General features: G+C 41.6%; 1 protein-coding gene and 2 non-coding genes across 3 annotated transcripts; 1 reads left to right on the forward strand and 2 right to left on the reverse strand.

Annotated features, from left to right (window-relative positions):
* Nucleotides 1–1,710: 1,710 nt before the first annotated feature.
* On the reverse strand, nucleotides 1,711–13,884 carry slc2a15b (solute carrier family 2 member 15b). The gene is made up of 12 exons (XM_030778938.1): nucleotides 13,840–13,884; nucleotides 10,749–10,847; nucleotides 7,134–7,294; nucleotides 6,865–6,989; nucleotides 6,514–6,659; nucleotides 6,177–6,309; nucleotides 4,514–4,701; nucleotides 4,051–4,161; nucleotides 3,546–3,647; nucleotides 3,118–3,193; nucleotides 2,467–2,594; nucleotides 1,711–1,956 (listed from the first exon to the last, which is right to left on the reverse strand). Exons 1-12 carry the CDS (start codon nucleotides 13,882–13,884, stop codon nucleotides 1,711–1,713), a joined length of 1,560 nt encoding a protein of 519 aa, XP_030634798.1.
* trnar-ucu (transfer RNA arginine (anticodon UCU)) lies at nucleotides 9,860–9,948 on the forward strand. The gene is given in 2 exon segments: nucleotides 9,860–9,896; nucleotides 9,913–9,948. It is a non-coding gene; the product is annotated as a tRNA-Arg (tRNA).
* Nucleotides 10,390–10,478, reverse strand: trnar-ucu (transfer RNA arginine (anticodon UCU)). The gene is given in 2 exon segments: nucleotides 10,390–10,425; nucleotides 10,442–10,478. It is a non-coding gene; the product is annotated as a tRNA-Arg (tRNA).
* Nucleotides 13,885–14,155: the final 271 nt, after the last annotated feature.

Below are 14,155 nucleotides of genomic sequence, written 5' to 3' on the forward strand. Positions count from 1 at the left end.
GAGTGAATGTGTGTTGTGCTGGGGCAATAAATTCATCTGTGGGCATTTGTTTTTTTGGCCCTGTCTCTGACCAGACACCTACGGCGATTACCTCTCCATCCCAAACTACCCCAGGGCTTTCTGTCAGTGGGGCAAATCTCTGTCTCCTGTCCATTAGAACGTCACAGGCGCTCACATGCCTCCGTCGTGTTCTCCTTCATTCGACAAGCCTCGTATAAAAGTGTCAGAAATTTGTTACATTCATTGTGCATCAGGATATTATGCTGACTCAAGTATTCAGTCAGACCGCAAGGACAAGTTTGAACAGTTGTATTTAACAGTACTCTCACACCCCATAAAAGGGGATTTATGACATGGTTTAAACATTACTGCAATACCTTTAAAACAAAACTAAAGACTTATCTACTTTCTCGAACTTATGCATGATATAATTTTGATTTGACTTTGTTATAGACATGTAAAGCCCTTTGAGACTATAAATAGTGATATTGGGTTCTAAATAAATATTATTATTATTATTATTATTATTATTATTATTATTATTATTATTATAATCATCAGTTTGCTAGGCATAAGCAGGCTGTGCACATAATATGTTTTTAAAAGTACAGTGTGGCTCCCACTGGCTCCTGTATAAAACACTGGAATAAGTTACACCCCTCAAGGTGTCTGTCGACGAGACAAGAACGTTTATCGGACGTGCTGTTCAAAAAAGCTTGCCAACTAAAACTCAAGTCAAAGTTGCCCCGGAAACAGAAGGCTGAGAAACATTTCAATTTAAACAAAGTAATGCACCACACATGTTGGGAGGTATTGCTGATGCTATGCAAACATCGACACAATAAATTCAAGGGCACATATTAACACAGATCCGTGCATGAATACAGATGTATACAAAATCCATATTTATATTGTACAGTTCAGTAATAGAGGTAAAAAAAAAAAAAAAAAAGGAATGTACTGTCTCCGGATGAGTTTGAAAAACTCAAGATTTCTTAGCCAGAAAGAGTAAAACTAAAAATATTTTCATTTGGATTGAGGCATGGATTAAACGACATGGTGAAGCCATGATTCATAAATGAGCAATCCACTGTGTGTTAATACTGTAATTATGCAAATGAGAGAGGCTCATTATCACGGGGGGGGTGAAAAATAGCCAAAAAAATTACATTTTTATTTTTTTTCCGCTCAAAATGCATTTGTGAAATTTGGTGATAAAAAAATACAAAGCCTCTAAACTTCTACCTCCTCCTCTCTTTCATAATGTCTGTCATCCCTAAACTTTTGTAATAACGGTGACGCTCCAGACTGTGGAGTTTTGAATCATGCGTCTCTGAAAGCGGCTTTTGGTGAGGTTTTACACTTGATTCATGTCTGTTTACCCATCACTTCTTTACAGACCAAACGTTGGATTAAAGTTCGTTTTCCTAAACGCGAGATATAAAAAACAAAAAAGGAAAAGTTGGAAATTTGATCAATAACACCTTAAACAATTCTTACCAAATTGAACGTTTTTGATTAAAAGGCACTTTAAGGAGGGAAAAAGACACCTGTAGAGCTTAGTTTTAAATGACAGCGTATAACTCCCCGCTGCAAACCGTAGGTCATAGGTCACGCACAGAAATATAACGCAAAAAAAAAAAAAAAAACCCCGCGTTAAGTCTCTTATTCTTCCTCTTTCTCGTTCTCTCTCTTCCTTTCTCTCCGTCTCTACTTCTCCGCCTTGATCTCTCCGTTCTCTCCCAGCGCTCCATAGCCGTTCATTTTTTTGAGGCTGAGTTGGTCCACGGCGCTAAGAGGCTGAAACTCTGAGTTGGAGTTGTTCTTGGAGGAAAACATCTGACTGATCTCCATAAAGGTTTTGTTTTTGGTTTCGGGGATGATGAAGTAGACGTACGTGGCCACCCCGACACAGATCCCGCAGAACACCAGGTAACAGAAGGCCCCCGCGGACATCTGCCCACAACAACACCACGCGCGGTCGTTATCATTCATGTTATACATTATAAATGATGATGGTGTAATGCACTCTAATGCGGTCAGAAATGAGACCAAAAAAAAAAAGCATGTAAATATCACTGACACCGTTGTAATGTGTTTTTTTGTTTCGATAACCTTGGCTGGAAGAGTTCCCACAGAAATGAGAAGAGAGTAAAATATGCTGAATATTTAACAGAATCTGGACATTGTACGAACATATTAAGCTTATAACATGAAAGAAATTTTGCTCTAACTGAACCTGGTTTGAACCTAGAACTGACCTTCCCTCATGTCTCATGTTTCAATACGAATACAACACATTGGGCTAAGCCAACGGATGTTTGTGGGGGGGGGGGGGGGGGGGGGTAACCAATCAAAACGAAGGGCTCCTACGCAGCCAATGTGAGGATCAATAAATGAACTGCGCTGTTCAATAGCTGGCCAATGGTGTGAAAGGTGGGGAATGGAGAAAGTGAATTCCCTCACCTGTAGGAAAGGGAAGACGAAACCCACTGTGAAGTTGGACATCCAGTTAAGTGATCCTCCCACGATGTAGGCGGCGGGCCGGTGTGACTGCGTGAACAGCTCCCCGGTCATGAGGAACGGGACTCCAGCTACACACAGTACAGTTATTAATCCGAGTTTGATTACTCATGTTCAGAAATATTGTGTTGTGGCCAGGGGGTGGAAAGTCATGAAGTAAAAAATATGTCACGGCACTTAAACAGAATTCTGGTGGATTTGTACTTTGATTATCAACAATAAGAGGAGCTTCCACTCAAATGACTACATTGATAAAGAAATTATATACTTTTTACTCCAATATATTTCTGTTGACAGCTGTCGTCGCTTGTTACATTTAGCACCATCGGTCATACGCTATTGGTTTTCTCCTTCACGACCACCAGAGGGCGCTATTTATCTAACTCAGAGCCGAATTCTACTGGCCAAACAAATCTGAAAGCCCGATTATCAAGAGTGCAAATTACCAATCAAGTTTAGAAAAAAATGAAAGAGGAGAGTGGAAGGGTGATTAAGTGACATGGCAAGAGACAAAAAAACAAAAAATTTGAGGAGGAGAGGGGGAAAGTTAAAATGGACAGATTAAAGGAGAAAGGAGTACCACCAGTGACTGACCGGGTCCTATGCAAAATCCTGCGATGATCCCCACCACACAGCCCACGCTTATGTAGCGCATAAAAGACACATGAGCCTGACCGTAGATAAGAACAAGTCACACAAATGGCAAACCACAGGTCTCTGATTAAGACTCAATGGCATTTAAGCGCTTTAACTGAAGACACACTATCAAGTCTCCATTGAAAAAGCCCTTTCATTCTTTTCCCTCCCTCATGAAACAGAAAATTCTCTGTGTATATTGTGCGGTAGTTCAGATGTATGGTGTGTGGTGGCAGCTATGTGCGCACCATGTAGTAAAGTTGTATGGAGAGGACTGAGAGATGTCAGCGTAAGTATTAGAACTCAAAACGTTCTGCAGTAATTCACCACAAATGCTTTTTATGACAAATACGCTGTAGTGAAGTTGTTACGGAGACGTGGCTGACCTGTAGTATGAGGGAGAGAGTGATTCCAGCACAGCAAACACCCATAAAACTAAAGCCACCGATCATCAGAGGTCTCCTGCCCACCCGTTCAATGATGAAACACTAGGGAGAAGAGAGAGGACAGAGACAGGGCGAGAGAGATCGAGAATGGAAATTAGTTATCGGCACTGTCATCATTAGCATTACAATTGGCGACGGTTAGTCTATGGGGCAAACAGCTAAACCTGGATCATTTCACCGATGTGTACACATAGGTATTTAAACACATCCTTGGAGATATTTTATGGTGACGAAACAAAGTGACTCGATTATGTATTTTCCACAAGTAGTCGAGCATATACAGTGTCTCCATGGTCATTTGTACACATGTACACATGTTTCCACGTAAGCAGAGAGAGACGCATGACGTTAGCATTCAGCCGCCACGCGCTTGGCTATTGCGTTTTAATGCTTAACTGATATCTCACTCGTGTGGTATGTAGTGCTGTAGTTAGTTTTGTCTTACTCCTACGAGTCCTGCGATAACCTCGATGGCGCCGGTCCCAACAGTTGTGTATTGGATCTGAGGGCCAGGGATGCCAGCGTTCTCAAAGATGGCATTGGTGTAGAACCAGATCTGTGAAAAGAGACGAGGAGTCGCTACGGCAACCAACAAACTCCGATAGAACGATAGCCATTTCACAATGATAAATATGAGGTGGTCATTTTTTTTCAAGAACGATGGGTATCATCCAAAATATCTTCACCATCATCATCATCATCATCATCATCACCATCATCATCATCATCATCATCATCATCATCATCATCATCACCATCAAAGCTGTAATGATCCACGGTGAAGAATATCACTGTCAGGGCAAACAAACACTTTGCGCTTTTTTAAGTAAATATTAACCCATTGCAGTTTAAACAGTGCTATTAATAAAACACACGCACACGTACACGCAAACGCACACACGACTCACAGCGTCAATCCCAGAGAGCTGCATGCCGGCGTTAACCACCATGACGGTGAGGAGCTGCCAGCGGACGGAGGGATCTCTGAATAACTGCAGCACTGACAGTGTCGGTACTGAGGAGAGAAAACGCTGCTCCTCCTGCATCTCCTCCACCTCCAGCTGAATGTTACACTTTGCCCTGTACCACTTTAGAGCTACAAAACAGCACACGCGCACACACACACACACAGCACACAAACACACACACATACACACACACAAATACGGGATATTACAGTCATCCTAAACTACCTTAGAGGAGCATACATGTTACTTCTGGGGTTTTTTTGTTTGTTTGTTTGTTTGGTTTTTTTTATATCTGGCTCATGACTTTTGGGTTATTTTCTGGGTTATTTAGGTTATTTTTTTTAGGTTATTTTCTGTCATTAAGCGATGATAATTACCTGAGATATGCAGTGGTTGGCAGAAAAGAAAGCAGCACTAAGCTCAGTATTGAAGGGCGAATGTCAAAAAATCTCCATTAGGGTGAATGAGAGAGACTTGAGGTCAGATAACTTATAAGACCAGTGGTGTAAACCATCAGACTGGTTCTGAAAAAAACCGGGCCAGACTGGAAACTGCCTATGTGGGTGTGATGCTGGTGTATGAACTGACGTGGGTATAAAATGGTATCTCCCGAACAAAACACAGACAAACACTGAGCATCCGCTTTGCTATCATTATAACAAGCGTCATGAAAACTTTTCACAGGTGACCCTCATCATCATCATCATCAGCATCATCATCATTATCATGCTTTTATTAGTTATTATTAATATGATGCTGAATACTGATAGTAATTATGACTAATAAGAACGTTAGGTCAGTCTGTGTGCTGAGGGGTGAAGTCTTTGGCTCAGTGGGCTGGTTTCTCACTGTGGGCGGCGACGCTCTACCGCTGTAACAGGCAGCTCAGTGAAGTGAAAGCATGTGGGGCTCATGGAGGTTTTATGTGTGTGATCACGGTCAGATCTCAAATTGAACATGAGAGCCAGCAGCTCAGCTCTCTCTCTCTCTCTCTCCCCCTCTCTCTCTCTCTCTTTCTCTCTCTCGCTCTCTCTGCTCAAGCACGATTCAATTAGGCCTAATGCAATGAGGGGCCATGAGAGATTTTCACAAAGACAGTCCTTCACAGACTGCTCTGGCACCCAGCATACTCCACTCACCGAGGTTTCACTTTCTCTGATATGTTAATCCAGATACACAAAACACATACACACAAAAAAAACAGCACAATATCCCTATAATCATTTATATTATACACAGTCTGTTCTATACATTAAACATGTAGATTGTAGTAGAAAACAAAACAAACGCCATAAAAGAATTGACTTAAGATTATTGTTATTATTATTATTATTATTACTATTATTAATATTATAGTGTGAATTGTCATGCCTCATTATGCTATTATTACTATTCAAAATGTGCCAGTAACATGAACACAGCCAAGGGGATTCCTTTGTGTCTTCATTTTACTTGTTTATTTTAGAGTGTTATATTTATCTATAAACAGTGACACATTACAAGTACACTTCACAGAACAGAAAAGAGCACTGTTTTCTGCTTTGCCATGACTTTTTTCAAATTCTGTCTTTGTGTGTTTGCTTTGCTGGTTGTGTATTCCTACCTTTGATGGTGGCGTGGATATTTCTTTTTTCTATTAACAAGTATCGTGGACTCTCTGGAAACCATGGCAACAACATAAGCTGGATGAAAGTGGGCACCACGACGAGTGAGAGGAACAGAGGCCAATGCTCCTCCTTACAGGGAAAGTACAGGATATGACATCATGAGCTCAAAAAACAAAAACAAAACAAAACAAAACAAAACAAAACAAAACAAAACAAAACAAAACAAAACAAAACACATTCCTAATACACTAGTCTTGACTACTAACTGTCCAGATTTAACATCCAAAACTGACAACTGAGAATGAAGATGTTTCAAAAAAAAAAACACTACACCTTCCCCAGGACCTCGTGGAGGCCCAGTATCTGAGCGATGAAGACTCCGACACAGATGAAGATGCTGGGCATAAGCCCCAGGAAGCCACGCAGGTTCTTTGGTGAAATCTCCCCCAGGTACATGGGCACGACACTGAGAGAAATTCCTGTTTAACCCAGAGGAGAGGGACACGACATATTTGTGTAAATGATATGTGTTAATCTGAATTTTACTTTTTATTGTGTGTCACAAAGTTGTAGGACAAGCACCTCCCAGTGAAACAACAACAACGTTTACAACTGTATGTAATACAAGTGACGTCAGCACTCACTGAAACTGTAGCACCGTGCTCTGCTTGACTGTGTCTGTACCTGAGTGGACTCCTGTGATAAAGCGTCCAAGGATGATCATCTCTGGAGAGGCACACAGTCTGCTGAAACCCATGAGAGCTCCGGCCACAAAAACCAACCCGGTGCTGTTCACCAAAGTCCCTTTCCTACAGAAACCACATACACAACGACACACACACACACACACACACACACACACACACACACACAGTCATGACTGATTAACCAAATCCCCCCCCCCCTCCCTGTTTAGACAGGAAAGTATGGAAAGATACAGACTAGGACCCTACCTTCCCAGTTTGGTGACCAGTACTCCCACCATGAGAGAGCCAACCAGGCCTCCGATGGCAAATATGGAGACGGTAACAGAGTACAGCAGAGTAAGGCTCTCCTCATCCAGGCCTGTCCCATTACGACTCACTACGGTCCTGTTATAAAAGTCCTTTATGTACTGAGAGAGAGACAAACAGAGACACGGTTCAGCTGGAATACAGAGCCTGGAGTACCGGCTACCAGTTTTTTGTGAAATGTCAGAGGTTCCAAATCCAGTCCCCAAGAACCACCGCCCATTCCACATATCTGTTCTACTCCACCACCAATGCATTCATATGCACACAGTTCTGTGCAATTCAGTAGCACTTTACTTCAGATACTACTATGTAGCACAAACACCAATTCATCTTTGCAATATTAAAACCTCTGCTTTAGACTAAAGATTAAAGTCAATGCTTGTATATGTTTCTGCATTAATATTTTCTCACATTACTTCTGTTTTCTGAGCTCTTAAAAGCTCAGTAAACCTACACTGCATGGCTATATAGCAAGCAGTTAGCCTTAAGCGGAATGCAAGGTCATAAAGAATATTAGGTAGCCACGGGTATTTCAGTTATTCTTCTGATTTAATGTGTGCAAACTGTCGTACTCCTGAATCACAATCTGTTTCCAAGAGGGCAAAGAGGGTCACACGAGCCCTTCCTCTGTGTATTTTCAAAAATGAAAGCATGAGGTCACAAATTTGTTTTAAGCCATTACTAGGCCTCTGTGTGGCAAGAGGATAGGATTCGATTATCCAGGCAATTTTAAGTGCAGTAGTCCCTTAAGGTGCACACTTAATGCAATTCGGACAATAGAGATACAAGTTTGTCATCTGACCACAATCAAAGAGCACTGTGAAGTTTAAACTGAAGTGAGGGGTCAATGAATCTCATCCAATTGGAAAAGGGAGCCTAACGTGAAGAACCAATCCGATCGTTCGGTATGAAAAATGTGCCGGGCCATCCCGGTGACACTAGGATGTTAGGTTAGCTCTGATTAGTAAGAACTGACTGGCCTAACGAGGGGGTTTTGCCCTCACAAACACAGACCGGAAACTTAGTGTGAGAAGAGCGGATCACAGACGACTTTTCATATCGATAAAATGTGAGTCCAAGATAGAAACAAGAAAAACCGCTTTGTCTTTTTTTTCCCGTGTAATCAACATTGTGAGGGACTTTGATTGTTTAGTAATTCTTATTTTTTGAGTTGAAGAGAATGCCATTGCCCTTGACACTACAAAATAACCATAAAATGTAAGGATATGCCACCACCTGTTGAGCCTCTGACCAAATCCAACCCATCCTAGCTTCTTAAGGGTTCCTTTTTATTTACAGAGACGAGAACGGGATATTGAATTGGCAACTCCACTCCACTGGTAAATCACAGATATTCATATCACAAAACCTAACTCAGTGTGATCATTTCTTCTTCTTCGAGACAAAGAATAGCGACTTCTCAGCAACGAAAACAGAGAGTCAGAATCTCATTTCACACGAGTCTCATGTGATGGCAGCACACGCAAATCTCTCTCTCTCTCTCACTCTCGCTCTCTCTCTCTCTCTCTCTCTCCCTCCCTCTCTCTCTCTCTCTCTCTCTCTCCCTCCCTCTCTCTCTCTCTCTCTCTCTCTCTCTCTCCCTCCCTCTCTCTCTCTCTCTCTCTCTCTCACACACACTCACACTCCCTCTCTCTCTCTCTAGCACTCTCTCTCTCTCTCTCTCTCTCTCTCTTGCACTCTGTATCTCTGCCTCCCTCTCTCTCTCTAACACTCTGTCTCTCTTTCTCTCTCTCTCTCTCTCTCTCGCACTCTGTATCTCTCCCTCCCGCTCTCTCTCTCTCTCTCTAGCACTCTGTCTCTCTCTCTCTCTCTCTCGCACTCTGTATCTCTCCCTCCCTCTCTCTCTCTCTCTCTCTCTCTCCAGCATTCTGTCTCTCGCTCGCTCTCTGGTTCTAGAAATTTTCAAGTCACAGTTACGACGGATTTTTCAGTCAGTCACAACCTCCTTCACCTAATCGCTTTAAAGCTTGCAGAACTGGCGTTAGTCTTACAAATACGAGATCTCTCCGGCTTCTTTTAACTTTTGGCTCATCTGCTGAGGCAGTTTTCTAACTAGCAGAGTCTTGTTTTGACGCTTCGCGACCTGACTCGTGACTTCTTCCTGGCAGGAAGACGAACCATTCAAACGCCATTCTGGCCATCATTTCAATTACTCTCAATCAACTCTAATAGAACCATCTTTTTTCTTTTTTATGAGCCGAGCCCGGCCCTCTCCGTAATGCTTTTCTAGCACGAGTGAGTGACTGTTTCATACATTATATTACATTATAAGATGAGTGTAACTCATTAAGAGAACGCTCCTCATTCATTTCTGTGCTAAATATAGAAAGTGAGGAGCAAGGATGAAGTGGAAAAATATAGTAAACGTGATCATTTGAAGAGAGGATGTATAAAGAACTAAGAGCTTCTTTGAAATAAAGAAGATTGTGGAGCTTGGCTTTGTAAAGATCTCTTCCCCACCCCCTGACATTCCTCCTCACATTTAAAAGCCTTTTTTTTTTTTTTTTTGGCTTAACACTTTTACAATGGCAGTCAGTGAATAGATTAGTCGAAGGTGGTTTCACATCACTACAATATAGTCCAAATGAATGACATCAACTAGAATAGAATAGAATGTGATGATTGCGCACACACACAGAGAGTGGGGCTCTGTGGCGCAATGGATAGCGCGTTGGACTTCTAGCTAAATGGTGAAGCCATTCAAAGGTTGTGGGTTCGAGTCCCACCAGAGTCGTAACAGGTTGGGGCAGCCCGTGGCCTAGAGGTTAAGGGCTTTGTTTTTACTGGAGCGTTGCCAGTTCGATTCCCAGGCCCAACATCCACGGCCGTGTGCCCTTGAGCAAGGCACTTAACCCTAATGCTTCCCAGGCGCAGAGACGAATGCTGCCCACTGCTCCTGCGTCTGTTGTGTGTTCACTACTGGTGTGTTGGATGGGTTAAATGCAGAGGACAAATTCACTGTGTGCAATCACAGAAGCTTAACTTAATTGAACGGTGAGCAGTAAATTTATCCTCTGCACACACATACACACCGGGTAGAGGTGGGCAGCGGGCGGCGGAGCAGGGAGCAGTTGGGGTCAGGTGCCTTGCTCAAGGGCACCTCAGCCGTGGATGTTTCCTACTACTCGAATCAAAATGAAGCCCCTCTAGGCCACTGGGCTGCCCAAAACTGCTACGACTCTGGTGGGACTCGAACCCACAACCTTTGAATGGCTTCACCATTTAGCTAGAAGTCCAACGCACTATCCATTGCGCCACAGAGCCCCTGAACTGCAACATACAAATATGCATAACCACACTGACAGTAAATGAACCACGTTAGAAAACTGTGACTACTGCAGGTTTAATACTAAGAGGACCTCTGCAGAAACACAACAGCAGTCAAGGGTTAGTCCTGAGGCCCTGGATTCATTTGTGATATAACATCTTAACTGTGTTTGTAAATTTAATGTTTTAACGTTTGACTTTGGTGGAGGCTAATTCGTTTAAAGACTGTCGTGATCAATATTAATTGCGTTGTCTGTTTTCACTCACCTCTGCAGGAGAATTGACTACAGCCAGGTTATAGCCATAGAGCATGGAGCTTCCAAAGGAAGAGAGGAAAGCCACAGCTAACAGGGATGTGGTGAGATGCTGTGGGAGAACGAGATATAATCAACATCAAAAATATGAACAGTCAAGGACCACTGTAGGAACAGTCAAGGGCCACTGTAGGAACAGTCAAGGACCAATGTAGGAACAGTCATGGACCCCAATAAGGAACTGTAGAGGACCACTCTGTGAATATGAACAGTTAAAGATGACGGAAGGAACAGCCACAAAAAGGTCAAGGTAGCTGAGACAAAAACGAGCAGTTGAGGAACAGCTGGGGAACAGCTAAGGAAAACAAAAGAATTGCCAAGGCACCATTTAAAAATCAGACTAGACAAGGGGTTTTGAGATTGAGAAAAAAAAGAGGGGAAAAAAACATAAAAGGACAATTCATTGAGCAACTTTTCAAAACATCCCATCGTCTGAAAGCACTGCTTTCATTTGGCCATAAAAAATTTAGCGCAGAGAATGAGGAGGATTTTTTTATACATTAACTTTTTATACATGATATGAAAAGTAGCACAAGAGCGGTATGGCTGACACAGGAAATAAGGTCCACAGACTTAAACATAAACACTTTATCTTTTGACCCCAATATAAGCATGTTTGTAAGGAGCTTTCTGGGAACCACTGAATTAACTGTATCTGGTAGGTCCTTAACCTACATTTCTTCGGAATCATATTAACTGTAACTTGAACTGTCCGTTGAGCCTTAACCTGCATAAGTAGAGCGTGTTATGACCGTTACGTTTGCTTGCTTACATTTACTTGACAATCAGCACTATCATCAGGGACATTTTCAGCAGCAGAATCCCTTTAATTCACCATGTATATTACAATTACAAGGAATTTGTCTAGGTGTGTTTGGTGCTGAGAAACACCGTTATCTGAAGATCACACGTGCTCACATCTAGTACTCAGAAAGACAAGATGAACATCAGGTACAACAGCATAAACTATACACTGTTTGACTATCCAGTAGAATACAACGTTAACGAAAAGAACCATGATCCATAACTTGTAAAACAACGCAGCTGCAAAAGGAGCTAAGACATGTTGTCATTCAGGGTTGATCGGTTATAGTTGAACGTGGAAGTTAACTTGAGGACAGATGAGTCACTGATACCTAGAAAGGCAGGAAGACAGCCCCTCCCCCTCCCCTCCGCGCATATAGTATATATAAGATCTCTTAACACGGTCATATGAATTGCCATAAGAATGGAAAATTTCTAAAGATTTGGTAACTGGCACTATTAGCGAAGTTAGACTTTGTTGTAGCATAAGAATCTTTTAGATCAAAAGAACCACTGTGTACCTAAAGATTCTTGCACTAGTTTCTTGACATTTTCTCTCATCAAATTCCCATTAGTTTTGCATTGCTGGATTAGCATGCTTAACTATGGGACTGGTATTATAGCAGATGAATTCAGAAGCATTAAATAGGGCACAAAAATGCGCACTTTGTCTCAAAAATTCAGGTTTGGCCCCTGGCCATCTGGGTCTGCACATGACTACTTTAGCTGCAAACCGGACTGTTGTAAGAATTTTTAACCGAGGTATTTTACAAGGGTAAACCAACTAATCCATCCAGTTCCACGTCAATCGTAAGCAAGTTCGTTGACTGTCTTTAAAATTCAGAAACTCTGTGCTGATTAGTGCCAAACGGATGACATAGCAAAAGACCTAAAAAATAGCTCGGTAAAATACCAGCAAAACATGTAGTGCGTACAACCAACCCCAAAAGAAACGATACATACAAAATACAACTCTAAACTTACACAGTAACACCACTCTTATTTTCAATTAAAGCACATCCAGTAACATATGGCGGAAACACACAGACTAAGCGCATTCATAAAGCCATTTAAATTCAGAGAAAAAGTGATTCTGTAGCTTAATTTGCTTAACACAGCCAGTGCACTGTAGAGCAGCGCTACTGCAGACGCGAGGTACAGGGAGTAATGGGCTTACGGCAGGTTTAACACTGACAGTCAAAATGCCACACGTCAAATTAGAGCATAGTACCAGGCAAAATTAGAGGACAGCCTTTACATGACTTCGACTACTTAGGTTGTGACTACTATTGATCGATTGGAGTGCTTAGTGTGTGCTTATATAAGAGTGACTTTGGAGAACTTCGATGGCTTGACCCAACACAGCGGGTAACACACAAGCCTTCTTGGAGATAAAGTTGGTATTTTAAGGATGAATACACTTTTGGTGATCAGCTTACTATTAGGTCATGTCAAACGGAGAATTTATATGCGATTAGTCAAAAAGGGGGAAAAAAAACTTTGAAATTAAGTCGATGTTAAAGCACTTTGAACGTCAGTATCATTAACGCTATAGACCTGTCAGTTTTCAAAGAGAGAGAGAGAGAGAGAGAGAGAGAGAGAGAACAGATAATAACTACAAGTCTATTTCAGAGGTTAACTCAAGATGAGTGGACAGACCTGTGTAGTCACACGTGAGACTGACCGCTACTAGTACAATACTCCCTTGTGTTATTAATCAACCGTGATTGTGTCTTCTGATGATTCCTATTTGAGAGGGAACTCAGTGAATTCCCATTTGTAGTGAAGCTAATCTGATAATGATTAGTCATGGCGAACACAAATTTGCCTACTTATAAATTCATTCATATCAGTCTCATAGAATCACTGTATATTGACTGAAAACTCTAATTAATGTGAGGTAAAATACAGCAGAATGGACAATATGCTCATTTAATTATATATAGGAAGAGCAGAAAGATATATATATATATATATATCATACACAAAATACTTGTATTACCAATTTCTATCTTGCAGTGTTTTGCAAGTACAAAATTCAGTGAATAGATTTCCACAACATTCTACTTCTGACTGGTTTGAAAAGAACTTTTATCCCCATGCACTGTCATGCGAAGGGGGACAACATCTCTTTTAAGTATTGATTAAGTTTTGAATTAATTTCCAAATGGATAAAAAAAAAGCAAGAGTACACAAATGACCTCATATAATAATTTTGGATGGTCAGCAAAAAAACTCACCCCTTTGGCTTTCCCATTTGGATCAATCAAAACCTCTTCCGCCATCTATGAAAACATAAAACTGATTCCCAAATGACAGCACAACTGACAGAGGATATTGTTTAGCCAATAAAACGTCTTTATACCTCCGACATTCAGGTCCATGTTATTTTGGGAAAGAAGGCGTGTAGTCCTGAGATTGGCATCTGTTTCATCTAACGAGAGAGAAAGACTTCCCACCAGTCTCCTTACGACACAAATTAAATCTCCTCCCAAAAGCGTAAGTCGCCACCTCAGACACCATCACATGTTAGCGAGCCGCGTGATTTGATAACTG

The sequence above is a fragment of the Chanos chanos genome, chromosome 7 (genome assembly GCF_902362185.1).
Source record: "Chanos chanos chromosome 7, fChaCha1.1, whole genome shotgun sequence".
Taxonomy (NCBI): Eukaryota; Metazoa; Chordata; class Actinopteri; order Gonorynchiformes; family Chanidae; genus Chanos; species Chanos chanos.